Source organism: Mustela lutreola, chromosome 8 (assembly GCF_030435805.1).
Source record: "Mustela lutreola isolate mMusLut2 chromosome 8, mMusLut2.pri, whole genome shotgun sequence".
Lineage (NCBI taxonomy): Eukaryota > Metazoa > Chordata > Mammalia > Carnivora > Mustelidae > Mustela > Mustela lutreola.
The window spans coordinates 76,919,628-76,938,986 of NC_081297.1; the positions used below are offsets into that span (position 1 = coordinate 76,919,628).

Below are 19,359 nucleotides of genomic sequence, written 5' to 3' on the forward strand. Positions count from 1 at the left end.
ACAAGGTAGGTGGCTTTCCACAAAAAGGTTTGGAGACTCTCTTTAATCTTTCCACCCCAATTTTTTTTTTTTAATTTTACTACCCTTTCTTTTAACACAAACATTAATATAAATCCCATTTTACTAAATATGTAATATTTAACAGCTTAACAAGTTAGATTTTGCTTTCCCTGCTATGTAATCAGACCAGCAGGCCTAGCGGCCTTGTATTTTTCCCTGGCTGGGTTCTAGAGCAGAGCACAATAGCATTGTGTGTTCAGCTTCTAACAGTGTAGGGGATTGTTTCAGTCATGAAAACTTAAAAAGCAAATATTCCATCTAGTTTTTCTATTATTTCTGCCCCCCCAACCCCGGCTGACAGAGGAAGGAAGAAAAGTAAGCCAATTCACCATATATAACCACTTTTCTAGTTCTGAATTTTAAAATTGCATTATATGTGTCATGCTTACTTACGTCTAAGAGGATTGTTCCTACAAAGACCAAATTTATTTTATTCATTCCATGGTATAACCAATCTTATTCCTCCCCTAGCTTAAAATCCTTTAACAGAATTGCAAGACCCATGGAAAAAACTCTAATTTGCATAAAAGGCTCTTCACTATCAGACATCTTAGCATTAGACATTTACCTATAAAGGTTTCATGTCTATCTACTCACAGCCATACACAACCCAGCACTCTACCTTCAATAACATAATTATATTCTTTTCCTAGGTCTCTGTATTTTTTGCCTTTGTTGGTTCCCTTTGCTTGAAAGTCTTTTATCATATTACTCTAGTTCCAATGTTACCTTTTTGAGGAAATTTCCTTTAATCAGTCAGCTGTTCCTCCTTTTCTGTTCTCCAAACACATATTTTGTATCTATATTATTATATTTGTCAGGCATAGTCACTGCTTTTACCTGTGTCTGGGTAGAGACATACTTAAACTTCCTTGAAGGCAGGAATATTGGAAGGTTTTTAGAACTGGGTCTAGTGAGGGGCGCCTGGGTGGCTCAGTCAGGTAAGCATCTGCCTTCAACTCAGGTCTGGGACCTTGGAATCCCACAGTCCTGGGATAGAGCCCCTCATCGGGCTCCTTGCTCAGTGGGGAGCCTGCCTCTCCCTCTCTCTCTGTCTGCTTCTCCCCCTGCTTGTGCTCTCTCACTCTGTCAAATAAATAAAATAAAATCTTAAAAAAAAAAAAAAAAGAATTGGGTCTAGTGAATACATTAGTTCCCTGCCCCACCCCCAACCTTATCCACAGAGGATGTTAAGACCTTAGGTGGATGCCTAAAACTGCAAATGGTACTGAAGTCTATATTTACTCTTTTTCCTATACATACATCCCTATGATTAGGTTTATTTGATACATTAGGCACAGACAAGCGATTAGCAATAATAAGATAAAACAATTATAACATACTATGCTAAGTTATGTCACTGCACTTGCTCTGTCTCTCAAAGTATCTTATTGCTCCATATTCACCCTTCTTCTTGTGATGATGTGGAATGATAAAACGTCTGCATGATAAGCTGATGGGAGGTGAATGACACAGTTATTGTGACATACTGTTAGGCTACTACTGACCTTCTGACGACACATCAGAAGAAGGATCATCTGCTTGTGAAACCCTGGGTGAAGGAGAACTACTGTACAGTTATATTCCCTATCCCTAAGCATGTCTCCTTAACATTGTCCTGTATCTAAATAAGTTAGTGAATTTTAGAATAAAGAAATACAAAAAATATCTTCTTTGCTAATCATTTCATTCTGTATTTTGCTATTTTCCATTCTAAGTTAGCAAACCTGACAGAAGTAAATCAAGAAAAAAAAATTTTGTTGGGCAATGTTAAAAGAGAAAAACTGGTGATATTCTTTATAAATCGGTAACTTCACCAGTTCAATAGTCATTAGGGGGCTTATATTTGCAAAGTCACAAAAATAATCATTTTTAAGTATATAAAGTAAAAGTATATAAAATCAAGCTTTATATACTTTTCATTATATTCAAAATAGATTTCATACTTCCCAGTAATGTGACCCAGCAACATATCATTGTTATTACTCTGAGAAATATATTATCGCATAGCAAATAATAGTTCACAGAATTTAACTCCTGGTTCTAAATTTTTAAATGCTGGTCAATTTCCAATTATCCAGATGAATTTTGAAATAAACTGGATGAAGGATAAACCCATAAATAATTCTCACACTTTAATCCATGAATTGGCTTTCTGTCCCCTTTAAATCAAGCTTTACAAGAACTTATTAAGAGGAAACATTTCTAGATGGTTACATTTTATTTTATCTTCATTCTTTTCTTATTTTCCTCCTATGGGACAATTTCAAAGTTAAATGCCTTAAATGCAGGAAGAAAAAAACAAGGTGTGTTTATTTATTTATTTTAATGAATGGTATTCTAGTGTCTAAGGAGACCTGGAAAAGTTTAAATCTTACTCTTGGATCACAGTGTAAGTTACATATATTTTGGATGACTACGAAATGAAGCCCATATTATCATCCCTGCAAAGATTAAATAATACTTCCTACTGAGTGCTCCTCATATTACTTTTCACTTTTCAGTTTCCATATGAGATTGCCTGTAAGTACAGGTTCTGTAAAGGAGAAGTTCTTCCAGTCGCTAAAAGGAGATAAAACTTTTACAAAATAACATGTACACTAAATATGCATGCAAAAAATGTTTTCTTAGACAACATAACAGCAACAAAATAAACCACTGGTGGGGACAGGAAGTGCTCTATTACTGTTCTTTCAGTTTAAAAACCTTAAAAGTAGCTTCTTAAGCCTACATTTCAGGTCACTCACTATGGGGAGATGTCCTTCGGAGCAGAAAATTCTAGTAGTTCTCTCTCCATTTGAGAGTTGCCTTCCAGGAGGGAATATCAAGTCCCTCTAATCACCCCTAACTGTTTGACAATGGAATGAGAATGGACAGAAGCTATTTCAAGCAAAGAGGGAACAACTTTAGTCTCGAAGAAAGAAAATACTTCCCTATTGTCACTTTAAAAAATATTTTCATATTTGGAATATGCTGGTAAACCACGAAGAGAGGACACAAACTCTGAACTTACTTACACAAGAAGAGTAGAACCCCCACAAAGGAGTGAAGGCTTCCACCCAGATGATGGAGAGACCAGGGGCAGGCACCCACTGGGCTCCTTCCTCTCTAGACTACGGGAACCTGGGAGCAGAGCCAGCCAAGGCTGTGCAGCTCCAGAAAGGAGCCTCAGCTTCCATGCTGCAGTGCTACAACCAACCCCGCCCTCAGGCTTCCACATGCAGTGCAAACCCCACCGAGTGAGCCCGCCTGCGAGAAGGAGTGACATCAGAGGGAAGAGAATCCTGGTAGTTACGCAGGCCGGCCGCTGTAAGGTGCAGCCCACCTGGCTCAGCATTCTTTAGGAGGGATTCTGTCCATGCAGAAACAAAGGGAATATTAGCTGCACAAAATGAACCCATTTTAGTCTTAAAAAATATTTTTAGCAGAAATTTCCTATCACATGATTATATTTCTACCACACAGTAGAATTCCATTCTTCTTTGAATAATTTCCCATATATATGCTCTCTAGAATACTGGAAGAAACAACAGGGGCTCAATACCACTAACAATTTAAAAATACCCCATGCCTATTCTACAATGTTATCTAAAATGAAAAACCCAGAACACTCAGTCCCCTGAACTTTACCAAAACGAGCAGACTGGGGTGGTGGTGGCGGGTGTGTGTGTGTTGGGGGGGGGGGGGGTGTTTGACCACAGTGCTGCTCCATGCAATAGCTCTAGGCAAGGATCAGTGGTAAACATCTGTGAGCTTTGTTCACACCAGAAACGGAAGAAAAAAGAAAATTCTTTCTTTCTCTGCATTTCTCTGCTTACTGACTCAATTTTCAAACTGTTCTAACGTTAGTAAGAATGAGTCAGAGAAACAGAACTTAAACAAATTTGTACTTTGCAAACCCAGAAGACGCCTGTTGGAAGAGCCATAGTACATATTTTAATGTTAAAGTTGAAAAATAAAGTGAACCTTATTCTTAACATTGAAACAAAACTACACTCTGCCACTTGTATGCCCCTCGGCATGCTCAATTATCAACTGACCACACACACTCTAAAAAAACATAAGAAAGATACACTAGAAAATAAAACCACTTACCTTGATCAGTGGACATGACTTCACATATACTGATAGTCTACTCAGGTTTGACAAAATATTTGCCTTTACTCTTTTAATGATCATGTGATAAAATCTCACTCTGGCTTAAAGCCTTTGGTAGACTGGAGATCACACACAGGCAAGCCAGAAGCCCCACCAGGACACTGTTTACTTCAGGGCATTCTTAGACCTTACAGCTCAGACAATCTCATGCATAATATGCCACACCTCCCCCAGAGGAAGGGCTGCCGCAGTGCTGTTCATGAGGCCAAGTATCTGAAGATGGGAGACTTCTATTTATTACGGTAAAAGAAACAACAACGGAGGCACATGGAAGCTCCGAGTGAACTAGAAATACATTTGGGAATAGGATGGTTTATAAACTAATTCCTTAACTATTAGTAATGTTCTAAAAAAGCCAACATGAAAACTGTTTGTTTCCACTTTAACTGGGTCCATGCCTTGGACTGAAGAGTTTATAGAATCCAGGATTCACAGGCTTCAGATGTTAAAAATGTCATTTTGAATGATCACAAATGTTATTCTGCCACTTCGACCTTCCATTTTAGCACAGCTCATTGAGCTTGGTGAGTAAATACTACTCACAGATTTCCTAAGGAAAACAAATTTTATAGGTGATTTCTGAATACTTTTTAACTGGTATAATATTTATTACTTATTTTGTATATCTTTAAGTATATATCATTCAATAAGTGCTTTAAAATTCCTGATCCCCTGAAATACCAGAAAATATCAATGAAGACATTTATAAAATCACAATGAAGTAACAGGTTACACAGACATCACTCTCATGGTTGGAAATAATCTCTATAATCCCCTCTTCAGATGTCCACACACAATCGCTGTCACCCTCCAGTTGCATCAAATCACCTGGATGGCGTTTTAAGACATATGTTGCCTAACCCCGTCTCCAGAGTTGAATTCAGGAAGTCTGTGGTGGAGCTCCAGAATTTACCTTTCTGACGAGCTCCCAAGTGACGCAGACACAGCCAGTCTGGGTCTGCACGTCACGGACCGCACTTGGAGAGCTAATGGGGCAGAGAATTGCCTGTCTGGACTCTTGACTCACGGAGTCCTAAAGCTCTGGGTCACTTGCACCTGCTTAGGAAATGCTCAATGTCTGGACAGGAGGGCAATGTTCAGGATGAGGTATGACGGGCTATGTATTTGTTTAAATGAGACTCACAGTAACCACCACCTGCTCATTAGGAAGTGGGGGTTATCAACTTAACTCTTAATAAAAGAAATAGGTTTTACAACTGATCTAAAAAGAATAGATAATTAGAAACACGGAGAGGAGTCAAAGAAAGAAGAAATGTGAATTGTCTTTTGTTTCCTTTGCAAACTCCACCCATGGATTTGAATTTCACTGCAGCAGGAAAACTGTCTCTATTTGATTCCAAGACCACTTAACCTTGGCAAATTACAGTAATGTAAAAAACAGAACACGTCCCTGTCATAAAAATGTCCCAACTTCTGTGCTTTCTTAGCTTTGATAGCAATGTTTAAATTGTACTTTCTTAGCTTTGATAGCAATGTTTAAATTGTAAATTCAGGCTTGGTTTTCAAACAAATAAATAGCTTTTCCTTTTTTTAATAGTTAGTATTTATTTTGTGCCAGGTACTGCTAGGCACTTTCTATGCAGCATTTCATTAAATCCTCACTGTAAGGTATTAATAATTTATCACTATTTTACAGACTCTTCTGTAAAAGGAATAATACAGGTAAGGTAGGAAATAGTAATTCCCATTTTGTAGAAGAGAAAATGAGTTTCAAGAGGTTGAAAATTTTGGCCAATAACACGAATAAAATGACAACCTTTAAGAAACTAAATTCACTTTTGTACAATAAATTAAGACATAATGCAATCCACTTTTGAAGTTTTATGGATGAAAGCCAGAAAATCAAGACATGATTTGCAGCTAGTAAGTGGTAATTAAAATAAAGTATAACTATTGTCACCGACTCTTATTGTCCACAAATGGTAAATTGTGATTATATTCAGCATCTACCATAAACTTGTACTAAATTTAAATTCTAAGCTACCCCAATAGTAGCCAGGAAAGTTTCTTACAAAGTTAAACGTGTACTTCTGCATGACCTAGCAATCACACTCCAAGGTACTTAACCAAGTGAAAAGAATACTTACATTCACACAAAAATCTGTACAGGAATGCTTACAGGGCTTTTTTCATTGTCACCAAAAGCTGGAAACACCCACTCATCCTTCAATTAGTGAATGGATAAGCAAACTGTGGTAAATCCATGCAATGGCATAACACTGAGCAATAAGAAGGAATCACGTAAGGACACTCACATGTGCATTAGAAAGAAGCCAACTTATAAAAATAGAGCTGCCCTATGACCCAGCAATTGCACAACTAGGTATTTACCCAAAGGATACAAAAATGCTGACTCAAAGGGCACATGCACCCCAATGTTTATAGCAGAATTATCAACAATAGCCAAATTATGGAAAGAGCCCAAATGTCCATCCATTGATGAGCAGATGTAGTAAGGGGTGGCTCAGTTGGTTAAGTATCCGATTCAGCTCAAGTCATGATCTTAGGGTTTTGAGATCCAGCCCCACCTCAGGCTCCACACTGGGCATAGAACCTGCTTAAGATTCTCTCTCTCCCTTTGTCCTTCCCTGCCCCTGCAAAAGATGTGGGGGGTGTGTTTGTGTGTGTGTATACACACAGATACATATATATGTATATACAAACATATATAAAATATTACTCAGCCACCAAAAAAAATTATATCTTGCCATTTACAACAATGTGGATGGAGCTAGACTGTATTATGCTAAGTGAAATAAGTCAGAGAAAGACAAACACCATATAATTTCACTCATGTGAAATTTTAGAAACAAAATAGATGATATAGGGGAAGGGGGATTTAAAAAGAAGACAGATCAAACTATAAAATGGACTCTTAAAGATCAAGAACAAACTGAGGGTTGCTGGAGGGGAGGTGGGGGGAATGGGCTAAATGGATGATAGGTATTAAGGAGGGCACGTGTGATAAGCACTGGGTAATATGTAAGTAATGAATCACTAAATTCTACTCCTGAAGCCAATATTACACTCTACGTTAACTAATTGGAATTTTTAAAAAAGATTTTATTTATTTGTCAGAGAGAGAGAGAGAGAACACGCACACAAGCAGGGGGAGTAGCAGGCAGAGGGAGAAGGAAGCTCCCTGCTGAGCACGAAACCGGATGTGGGACTAGATCCCAGGACCCTGGAATCATGACCTGAGCCAAAGGCAGACGCTTAACCAACTGAGCCACCCAGGTACCCCAACTAATTAGAATTTAAATAAAAACTTGAAACAAAAAGAAAGAAGCCAACTTAAAAGGCTACACATACATGACTCTATATGACATTATGGAAAGGAAAGCCTATAGGGACAGAAAATAAATCTGAAGCAGCAGGTGGTAGGGAGAGGGACTGACTGATTACAAAAGGGCATGATAAATTTAAAAAAATTTTTTTAAAGGGCATGATGGAATATTAGGAGGAGATAGGGCTGCTTTAGATCTTCATTGTGGTGGTGGTTACATGACCATATGCAATTATCAAAACTCAATTCTACCCTCAGGAGGGTGAATTTTGTTGTATATAAATTATCCTCTAATTTTAAAAATTAAGAAGCAAATAAAAAGCAACAGGCTATGAAATGAATGGTATTACTGTAAACCCAAAACTATGATTTTGGGTATATTCATTGCCTTTCCCATCAATAGCAAAGATAATCACTGGTTCATTTTATCTGTTTCCTGTGATTTAAAAAAATCTTAAATTCAGAAGTGACCTAATTAGTTTCACATAAAGTCTATTTGGGAAAATTGAAGTTTACAATAGTGTATGGCATTTCATTAATTTATTATGATTATTTGTCACAGATATCAGCCCTGAAAATACCCAAAATCAATACTAAACAACTCACAGCTATTCATAAAATACCCTATGTCCTGAAGATCTAACGGGCTGGCTCTCTGTTCTTATGTGTCTCCTTAAAGAAAGGTTATTCTTCACAAATTGATTGAATAAGGACTTAGAAAGTTCTGCCGCACATTCAGATGGTACTTCATAACCACTTGTTTTTTTTTTCATTATATTGACCTTAGTTTACTTTTTCTGTTAAAGCCTACTTCTATTATTTTCAATAGCTTATCATTTCTAATGGGAATGATTTAAAACAAAAATTTTACCATGCAACTTGTACTTCCTGAACAAAATTTATTAATCTACAATGTTTTTAAAAAGGTGGTAGATTAAGTTGTTAGACCTGGCAGTTTTATTTAAAGCTATCCAGCACATCATCTGTCATGTAATTGAAAACTTCCATGTACTAATGGCAAAAGTAGATTTAATAATTATTTACGAATAAACGTATTTTGGCAATAAATAACAGGACAGTTACAACAAGTGAATACTCGTATTTTAGTTTGTTTAGATACAACAATAAGTACTTGTGACTTTCAATTATCAGCTAAGGAGTAAAATCCTCATACTCATTCTCTAATGTTATTTAACTGAGAGGCAACCTCCATTATCACAGAACAAAACTAATCTGAATCTTTTTTTTTTTTAAAGATTTTACTTATTTATTTGATGGACAGAGATCACAAGTAGGCAGAGAGGCAGGCAGAGAGAGAGGAGGAAGCAGTCTCCCTGCTGAGCAGAGAACCGGATCTCAGGACCCTGAGATCATGACCTGAGCTTAAGGCAGAGGCCGAACCCACTGAGCGACCCAGGTGCCCCCAAACTAATCTAAATCTTAACCCATTTTGCACTCTTTAGTCATCTAACAACAATCTAATAAAATCAAATAACAATTTGATATTAAAATGATTCCTTTGTTGGCCTAAAAAAACACATTTTAATTTAAAAAGCCAACCAACTGATGCATAATTTCCATTTTGCATGTCTGAGACTTAATGAAGTAAGACCTACATATTTTTGAATATGTGCCAGGTAAATGCTGTTGTTTAAATATTTTGTACCAAATTATTTTTATAGAGATCTTCAAAGAAAGCCTACTATCCCTGAACCTAGATTCTTTAAAAAAATATGTAATATAAATGTTTTATATTAATTCCACAGTTAGATGCTTAAAGTCCCAACCACATAGCACAGTATTAAAGTAGACAGCACCCCTCAGACCAGAGTTTCTAGATGGATGATAATATAATCTTAGATAACATCACTGTTCACTCTGGGTTCTAATACAACTCCATTACTCTTCTACTTCGGAAGCCCATGGAAAGCTACACATCTTTCTTATGGCATGTGGATAGAGATAGCTTATATATTTTAGGTATATAAAAGAAACATTGTACCTGAAATGTCATAATTCTCTAAGTAAAAATGCATAATCCTAGAGAATAAAAACACTATTCTCTAACGTAAATTATGGAATTCATCTCCATATCCCAATTTATTGTTTGTCTGATTTTACCACTATGGATTTCCTCCATCACACTACTCATTTCACATGTTCGCCTACACAGCTCAACAGCAAACACACTTTAAGTGGGTGATATGTCTCTCTTTTTGGCCTTTCCCTCTATTGCAGTCCACCTTCACATCTGGCATGCTTTTTTGTTTGTTTAAAGATATATTTACTTGAGAGAGAGCACATGAGCACGCAAGTATGAGGAAGGGGCAGAGGGAGAGGGAGAATCTCAAGCCGGATCCCTGCTGAGCACAGAGCCCAAGCAGGGTTCAATTTCATGATTCCAAGATCATAACCTGAGCCAAAACCAAGAGTCAGACCCTAAACAAACACTGCCACTCAGGAGCTCAGTGACATGCTTTTTATCTCATTTAGCCTTTATCTTAATCCCAGGTAGTTGGTATTATCTAAATTCAAAGGAGAAACAAAGTTAATTGATAAATACAGTGTTTCTTCTTTAATTATGATCATTATTATTTTTGCACAACTTCTTTGGGTTCCACTTGATCCATACCAAGTGACTACCCTACCTTGGAAGAGCTGTGCATTTCCTTGAGGAAATCACATTTACTTCAGCAGCAAGTTAATTCTGAGGTTTCAAATTCTACCATCCTCATCTTGCCACCTCCTAGATTCCTCCCTTTCCTAAACTCTGGAATCAACGTCTTCTTTAGCTCTCATAATAGCTTCATTAAAGAACATACACACAGCACTTAACATGATGCTGGACACACACTACATATCCGTTTCTCTTCTCTGCTCAACCCTATCGCAGTCCTCCTGCCTCACCCATCTCACAACAGAGTCACTCTTTACAGCTGCTTTCTCCAGCAGGTGCTTGTCCTGCACCGCAGCTCCTTCCCCTGTGTGCACCACAACAATGTCTACCCACAGGGTTCTGGTGCTGAGGTTGACATTGTGTGTGAACAAAATACTGTAGCAATTATCTTACTGGATCTAAAATTTCAGTTAAGGAAGATGAAAAAGTTCTAGAGATGGCTGGTGGTGACCGTAGCAGAACAATGTGAACGTATTAATGCTACAGAACTGACTGTACACATATAAACAGCAAAAATGGTAAATTTTATGCCATGTATATTTGTACCACGATAAAAAGTTATTGCAACTAGAACATTTTCCTCCATGAATTCATGACACTCAACCTCAGCCAGCCTATCTTTGCCACGGCCAATCTAATTCTTCACGCTTATGAATTCCCTCGCCAACTCTCTACTGCCTGTACCATTCCTTTGCATTCTTCTTTCTTCAGCATCTACTCTGGACAATGGGCCCACCTGACGGCTACAACTCCTCCACTATGCAGAAGATTTGGAAGCATTTCCAGGACTGACCTCTCTTTCAGCTTCACGCTCTCATTTCCATATATCTGCAAGTGACCTCCTTCACTGAAGAAGACTGAACTTTACCTTGAAGGATTCCTGAGGTTTTGTTAGGCAGCAAAGGGGAAGGAAAGGGCCTGATTTCGGGCTGTATGGTGAAGACATCTGGGGCAGATTTGCAAACATTGCTGCTGCTTACAGAGTTATTCATCACTTGCCAGATGATATCCTCTATGGCTGCTTACTGGGCTCAGAAGGAATCCAAACTACACAAAGGCTCAAGTCTCTGTCCCCTGCTTACCTTTCTAGACTCATTTCTTGCCACTTTGCTGTCAAAGTATGTTCCCAAACCATGCTCCCTCTATCAATCACTGGTTTTGAGAAGGAAGTCAAGAAAAATGTTTTCTTTCCATAAATTTCCACAGGAACCTATTATTTTTTCCAACTTTGAAATAGCCACACAGCTTCCAGAAAAGCTCCTCTGGGGCTTTAAGAAAATAAAACTTAGGCTTTGCCCTTGGCAGGTCAGATAAAGGGTAAAGTACAGCCAGTTACTTGCTACGAACTTGGGAGAACAGTGGGAGGGCTTTTGTTACTCTCCTTTCTTGATCAGCTGCCTCATCCAAATTTCTTTTAATTACTTGTCTTCCTTTCCTCAAGATCATAATGCCCAGCTTGCTGGGGTAACAGCAGCTGCTTAGCCTTTTGTGTTGGCCCAAACATTCTTAAAGGACAAACGCAGAATATGGAAAGAAAAGATAACTTAAATATAACCAGCACCATCCCATCTGCAAATCATCCATTTTACTTATTTCTTCCCTCTTCTCCCACAGATACCTCACTTAAACATGCAATTTCCTTTTTGATGCCATCTCAGGAATCTATTACAGAAATAAAGAAAACTGCAAAAAATAGAAAAAGAATATTAGTCCTTCCAAATTTTAGTAAGCTTTCAGATACCTTTTTCTGTGGTAGGAATGAAGATCAAGGATAAAAAAAGAACTTAAAAAAGAAAATGGGCAATTTCCATCATAAGGGCCTTAAACTGAAGAATGAGTACATGATAAATTACACATTTACTTGCTTGAAATTTTCAAATTATTATCCTAGCAATCTGTGTATTGTGAACTTTACCAATAATGGTGAAAGAGATTTTCAATATTATACTAAGAATGATAAAATAACCATATGGTCTTTAAGATCTAATACTTAGTTTGTATAATCACTAGAACTCAAATAATCTATTAGTCAACAGTTCACTGTCAGTAGCGTAACCTTTATTCTCTACATAGAGGACTGAAAGGCAAATGGATCTCGCATCTAGGCACATAACAAATGGTAAGGATACCAGTCTAAAACAGTATGAATTAGAGTTACTTACGGCAACCTAGACTATGGACTTTTCTAAAATTTCAAAAACACAAAATAACTCAAAAACACTGTGCAGATCAAATAAAATTTTGAACCATCAGTTAGAGGTTTGTTCTGAAATTGTTTTATCCATTTATTCACAAGGAATTTTTGAGCCCTTACATGGGGCTTAATACAGTATACATGGCAGGCTGCTAAGTACCTGGGAATTTTTTGGAGAAGTCTGCACCATCACTTTCAGTGGCATCTCATGTGCCTTCTACCAGACTATTCTTTTCAGTTCCTATGGCCTTAAGGTCTTCCGTATGATTAGGTCTCACTATCCCCTGTAGGTTTCCTTTGAATACTCATTTACAACTGTAATTAAATGAAAGTTCATACAGTGTCCTTGTTCAGCATTTGTCTTTCCTGCCATTCTCAAAGCGTCCGAAGAAAAAGGACCATGACTGTCCTGTTTGTGCCTATAGGCCCTCTGCACACTGGATCAGACACTTAATGCAATCTCACTGAATGGTTGTCTCCTCCAAGGAGTCAAAGGGAGAGCAGACAAGTAGAACGGTGACCGACACATCTGAGGGGGGCATAGTTACTGCCACGGGGTTAGGGAGGTCAAGAAGGGCTTGTTAGAACAGTGACATCCAAACTTTATGATGGCATCTCCCTCTCAGTGTGAAAACTAGGCAATGCACCTTCAAGTGTGGATGTATCCATTGGTATGTGTGTAAGTTAAATGCATTAAACACAAGTATTATGCACTAAAATGCATACTGTAAAATACAAAAATTAAACTTAAGGTAAGATGAGGTAAAGATAAAATACTATTTTTGGGGGGCGCCTGGGTGGCTCAGTGGGTTAAAGCCTCTGCCTTCAGCTCAGGTCATGATCCCAGGGTCCTGGTATCAAGCCCCACATCAGGTTCTCTGCTCTGCAGGGAGCCTGCTTCCTCCTCTCTCTCTCTCTGCCTGCCTCTCTGCCTACTTGTGATCTCTGTCAAATAAATAAATAAAATCTTTAAAAAAAAATACTATTTTTGAGGGATCAGTGTGATTTAATCTGCTTTGCTTTTTTTTTTAAATCTTGGTTAAATATTTGATGATCCAGCCATTTGAAACAGCAGATCTAAGTTGGTTTACTTCCATACGTAGTTTTGATGACTGCCCCTAGCAGAAGAAGATTCATTGTTCTAAGGGGAAGAAGTACATCACTGGCTGCACTCACTAAATCATGATACACATTTTTAAATCCCATCTATCAATTATGCAAAAGTTTTCCTTGAAATTCTTCTAGTGTATTTCCATCTGCCTTGATGTCTTAGAAAGCGTTACCTTTTTTTTTTCCCCTTTGGTCTAAAATCTACTATAACTATCTTAAAGATTCTAAAACAGCTAAAAAAGATCGTGTATTTAAGTTTAAATGTGTATGCAGAAATAGTTTTTTAAAAAATGATACACATATCTATTTTGGTGATGACACAATAATGGAAACATTTCCAAACAGTCCTTTCAAAAATGTTTTGTCCATAATGCACTTTTTCCTCTGCTGATTGCAGCTACTTTCTCACTCACTCAAACTGTTACCTTTACCTCAGAAGGACAGGTTTTGCTTATTTTTTCAAATGTATCTCTAGGTAAGAACCTGTTAAATATGTACTGATACACTTCTCTAACAGGGTTAGTAAATGCGGAACATTTCTGTTTTCTTATAAAAGAAAAGACAAAGAGGTCTTTGGTCTGACAATTCACTGAAGTATTGTGCCATTAATAACTAAACCTGATGTTTACGATGACTTGTCACCAAGTATTGCTAGAATCCCAATACATTATCTAAGATACATTATACATTATCACAATTACATATGATAACATAATCTTGGTCTTTTTAACCAACCATGCCTAAAATTCCATAGGGCAGAAAAACCAGTGATTCTTCAAATATTTTGAAGATTTCTGGGTATGACTCATTCTTCTCATTCCTTCATCAGATGCTTTATCTAGCACTTTCCGTTTGCTGGGCGTTAGCCAATGATACGCATAAATTTGATTAACAAAATCCGTGGCCCTCACCAGCACCCAATGTAATCACGAAGAGACAATAATGGATCCAGAACCATCAGAGATTTGAGGAGGATTTGCTTAGTTCTCTTTTCTGGGGAAGGGCTCTTTCCGGAAGAAGAAATACAGGAGAGCTGGGTGAGGCAGTTACTCTTCTAATCCTATGGGGATTTTGTCATTTACAACTTGTTGGTAGATTTTATTTTTAGTTTCTTTTTTTTAAAAGATTTTGTTTTTAAGTAATCACTACACCCAATGTGGGGCTCAAACCTCCAACCCCAAGATCAAGAGTTGCATGCTATATCAACTGAGTCTTATCTTCCAATCTTTGAAATGGCAACACACAACTATTGCAGGTAATTTGGGTAAATTGCTTTACATTTTTTTCATTTGTTTTAGTTCAGTTCAGCGATCTAAGTGTAAGCATGGGTTCTGTGCAGAGCCAAAAGCTGGGGACTGAAGATGAATAAAATAGTTCCTGGCCTCAGGAAATCAATTCAGTTGGGTAGAGAGACAAGGTAACAGCCAGTTGCAAAATATGTTGATAGCAGATAGAACCACAGAGTGCTTCCGGAACTCAGAGGAGAGGAATGCAACTGGAAAGAAAGGTTAACTGGAAGACTGGTAGTTCAGCAGTGTCTTAGGAGTGCGATAAAATTTCTTTGTTGTTTAAAAACAAAAATGTACAACATATAACCATTTCTTGCCTCAACATTCACACTGCTTCAATATTTTACTACTAAAATATATGTAACAAACTAATTCCATGCTTGGATAGATTTTAGACATTTTACATAAATATACATATTAAAACAGCCTTTTTCAAAGCAATTGTGCTTTTGAGGTAGTCAAACTATTGAATTAGCCAGTGGCTAGTATACCAGGTACAGAGCTGCTTCTTCTGAGAAAAGAGACTACTTTGACAATATTCTACGACAAAAAGGCAGTGACAAACTCTAATGAGGGATTGGGTGCTAATTTAGAAAAGGAGTGCCAAATGCTGTAATTCTATCAGGTAGGTGAAGGCTGAAGCTACATGAGCTCAAAATCATAAATACTCTACACCTTAGAGCTTTCCAAGTGGTCATGACCATGAGTTGAAGATGTACTCATAAGAATTGGCCTATCTCTGCTCAGCGGGGAACCTGCTTCCTTCTCTCTTTCTGCGTGCCTCTCTGCCTGCTTGTGAACTCTATTAAATAAATAAATAAAATCTTAAAAAAAAAAAGATTTGGCCTAGAAGTTGTTAATCATCACAGAAGAGACTCAATGTATGCAATGATCAGAAAGCAGAAAAATAAATCAAGGAAGAGCTAGATTATTGATCATTTTACAGCAATAATTTTATGCCTATTCCAATTGGGAAAATCAGCTTTACAGAAAAGCTACACCAAGTGTCAGCCCTGGGAGCAGCTTACTCTTTAAGGACCTACACTGTTTTCTAATGAACAGAAAGAACATGCACTCAGTATTACTTTACTTTGGCAAAAAGATGACTCCCCCACCCCCAAACACACACACATAGACACACACACAATTAAAGGTCCTTGGTTCCTGTGTAGTTGTGTGTAGTTTCAAAAAACTTTAATGTCTGAAGTTAAACAAGCAGGTTGAATTTATAGCATAGCTATTAATATATTACTGCCACAATTTAACAAACCCACCAAAAATCATGTCCTATCATCCTGAAGTTTTCTTCTCAGAATATTGTTAAGGCCACAAACAAGCAGACTGGCTTGACTTTGCTATTGTGCAGTTTAAGTTTTGTACCATTTCACTTATCTCAGTAGAAAATGAACAAGGAAAATGCTTCTCCAATTTGGCAAACCAATTTGGTTACCATCCTTATCCATAAATGGCCAAATCCAAAATCTGCCTCAGCATCAACCATTAGCAGACCTTAAAATGACTTTTATCACATAATCCAATCCCTGACGATCACACCCTTCAAGATATGACTCAAATTCACTGCTTCCTGCTTAATCCTACAGATTGTGACATCTCCCCTATAAGAACTTCACATCTCTTTCACAAAAGCTACTTGCCTTGTGTATTGTCCTAACATCAAACTTTTTTTTTTTTTTTTTAAACAATCACCACAGTAAACCTGTTTCTCTAATAAAACATTAGGGTTGAAAAGGACTTTAGATGCCATCTAACTCTTCATACATGACAGATGAATCTTCTCCACAGTTCTTGTAAGGGCTTGTCTCATTTCTATTTGAATACCATGAGTGATAGGAAAGTAGCTCTTGAATATACCATTCTACTTCTAAAGAGTCTAATTATTAGGAAACCTATCCTTAAGCTTTTCTTACACAATCCATAACACAAAAATACATATGAGGTTATGTCAGTTACTATTATTTTACTTAGGACAGGTTTATCTTCCTTACCAGATTATAGTTTGAGTCATTTTACATTAGTTTATTTTTTAATATTAAGATTACTGTAAGGTAATTGTTAATCATTTAAAATTTACAGACAACGGGAGCTTGACTGGCTCAGTTGATATAGCATGTAACTCTTGATCTTGGGGTTGGGAGTTTGAGCCCACATTGGGTGTAGTGATTACTTAAAAACAAAATCTTTAAAAAAATAAAATAAAAAAATAATATCTACAAACAAGTTGTAAATGACAAAAGGGATTTGAAAATCTCATAGTAGGGGTGCCTGGGTGGCTCAGTGGGTTGAAGCCTCTGCCTTCGGCTCAGGTCAGGATCTCAGGGTCCTAGGATCGAGCCCTGCATCGGGCTCTCTGCTCAGTGGGGAGCCTGCTGCCTCCTCTCTCTCTGACTGCCTCTCTGACTACTTGTGATCACTCTCTCTCTGTAAAATAAATAAAATCTTAAAAAAAAAAAAGAAAGAAAATCTAGTAGTAACTGGTGTTTGGCATTAATTCCCTCTAATATTTTTTTGTGTGTATTATATAAACTGTAACAGTACAGTGCATGCATACTACATTTCATTGTAAGCACTTTCTATATTTTTTGAAAACCTGTTTTTAATATTTCTGTAACATCTAATCTCATGACTAAGTCATAATTCATGTAGCTATTTCCCTGTTATGGAACATATCCATAGTTTCCCACTTCTCTCCATTCCACTGGAGCACCTGATGTGAGGAATCATTTACTGGATCACTAGATAACTTACTACTGGTAGATTTCTAAAATTGGGACTGTAGGATCAAGGGACATAAACATTTTTAGAGCTCATGATACATGTAGCAGGTGTGTTCTCATATTTGCCTACCCTAACTATTTCCTTTCAAAGAGTTTCTGCTTCACAGGACATTCTGAGTAGGTAGATAAGACAAATGACCTCTGTGTTCTGTAGCCACATCTGATGGGATCATGGGTAAGTGCCAATCAATGCTTCACCATCAGAGTTTCTCTCCAAGGATTAGTAGTTGGGACTTTTGTTTCTGCTGGGCACTGGGACTAGGAAGTGGTGTGACTGAGATTTGGAGTGACCCTGTTTTCTGCCATCCACACAGAGATACAGAAGAGGCTGGTCTGAGGGAGAGAGAGAATGTAACTGCCTTGGCTCAAGGGTGTACTGTCCGTTGGCTCCAGGAGATAGTTTTTAAAAATTATTTCTATACATCCCTCTTTTCTTTTAAATTACAGGGTATTCTTCTATCTCCTGCAAAAAAAATATTTTAAAGGTTTTATTTATTTATTTGACAGTCAGAAATCACAAGTAGGCAAAGAGGCAAGCAGAGAGAGAGAGAGAGAGAGAGGAGGAAGTAGGCTCCCCGCTGAACGGGAAAGCCGGCTACAGAGACAGAGCCGACAGTAAGCTCGCAGCTCCGTGTTACCTTGAACCGGTCGCAGGCTCGGTGAGCTCGGAGCGCGGCCGGAGGTCAGGCAGACGGGAGTAACTGGGCGCTGTTCTCTGAGGGCGCACTGAGGAGTGGGGCCCTGGGCTCTCGGCTCCTCCGGGCCGGAGACCAGGAGGCCGCCATTTGTATTCCCGTCCTCCGGAACTCTACGGAAAGCGCTCAGGTAACAAAAGCTCCTGAAAGCAAACCCGAGCGGATTACTCACCCCGGCCCCGGGTAAGGGCGGTGTAATTCCGCCTGGGGCAAAGACACTTGAGAATCACTACAACAGGCCCCTCCCCCAGAAGATCAACAAGAAATCCAGCCGAGACCAACTTCACCTACCAAGGAGTGCGGTTTCAATACCAAGGAGAGCAGCAGAATTCCAGAGGAGGAGAAAGCCAAACACGGAACTCATGGCTTTTTTCCTGTGATTTTTTTTAGTCTTGCAGTTAATTTAATTTTTTCTTTTTCATTTTTTTTTTTTCTCGCCTTCGGGTAAAATTTTTTTTTAACTGTTACCTTTTTCTTTTTTAACGATTTTTTACTAGTTTATCTAATATATATATTTTTTCTTTTTTACATTTTTCTTAGGTGTTTTCTTTTTTTAAAAATTCTTTTCTTTTCTTTTTTTTCTTTTCTTTTTGTTTTTTTTTTTCTTTCTTCCTTTTTGAACCTCTTTTTATCCCCTTTCTCCCCACTCACGATTTTGGATCTCTTCTAATTTGGTTAAAGCATATTTTCCTGGGGTTGTTGCCACCCTTTTAGTATTTTACTTGCCCCTTCATTTACACTTATCTGGACAAAATGACAAGACATAAAAATTCAACACAAAAAAAAGAACAAGAGGCAGTACCGAAGGCTAGGGACCTAATCAATACAGACATCGGTAATATGTCAGATCTAGAGTTCAGAATGACAATTCTCAAGGTTCTAGCCGGGCTCGAAAAAGGCATGGAAGATATTAGAGAAACCCTCTCAAGAGATATAAAAGCCCTTTCTGGAGAAATAAAAGAACTAAAATCTAACCAAGGTGAAATCAAAAAAGCTATTAATGAGGTGCAATCAAAAATGGAGGCTCTAACTGCTAGGATAAATGAGGCAGAAGAAAGAATTAGTGATATAGAA

The 19,359-nt window shown here is 37.8% G+C and overlaps 1 protein-coding gene across 5 annotated transcripts in view; it reads right to left on the reverse strand.

Annotated features, from left to right (window-relative positions):
* The window catches only part of FGD4 (FYVE, RhoGEF and PH domain containing 4), a 220,422-nt gene that overhangs the window by 97,505 nt on the left and 103,558 nt on the right, over positions 1 to 19,359 (reverse strand). Inside the window, exon 1 of one of the 5 annotated variants that reach the window (XM_059185678.1) lies at positions 4,156 to 4,333. The exons of the other annotated variants lie outside the window; for them this stretch is intronic. Within the exon in view, the coding sequence (XP_059041661.1) occupies positions 4,156 to 4,171 (16 nt within the window). The 5' untranslated portion in view covers positions 4,172 to 4,333. Of the gene's footprint in view, positions 1 to 4,155; positions 4,334 to 19,359 lie in introns of those variants that run through there. 5 annotated transcript variants of the gene reach the window in all.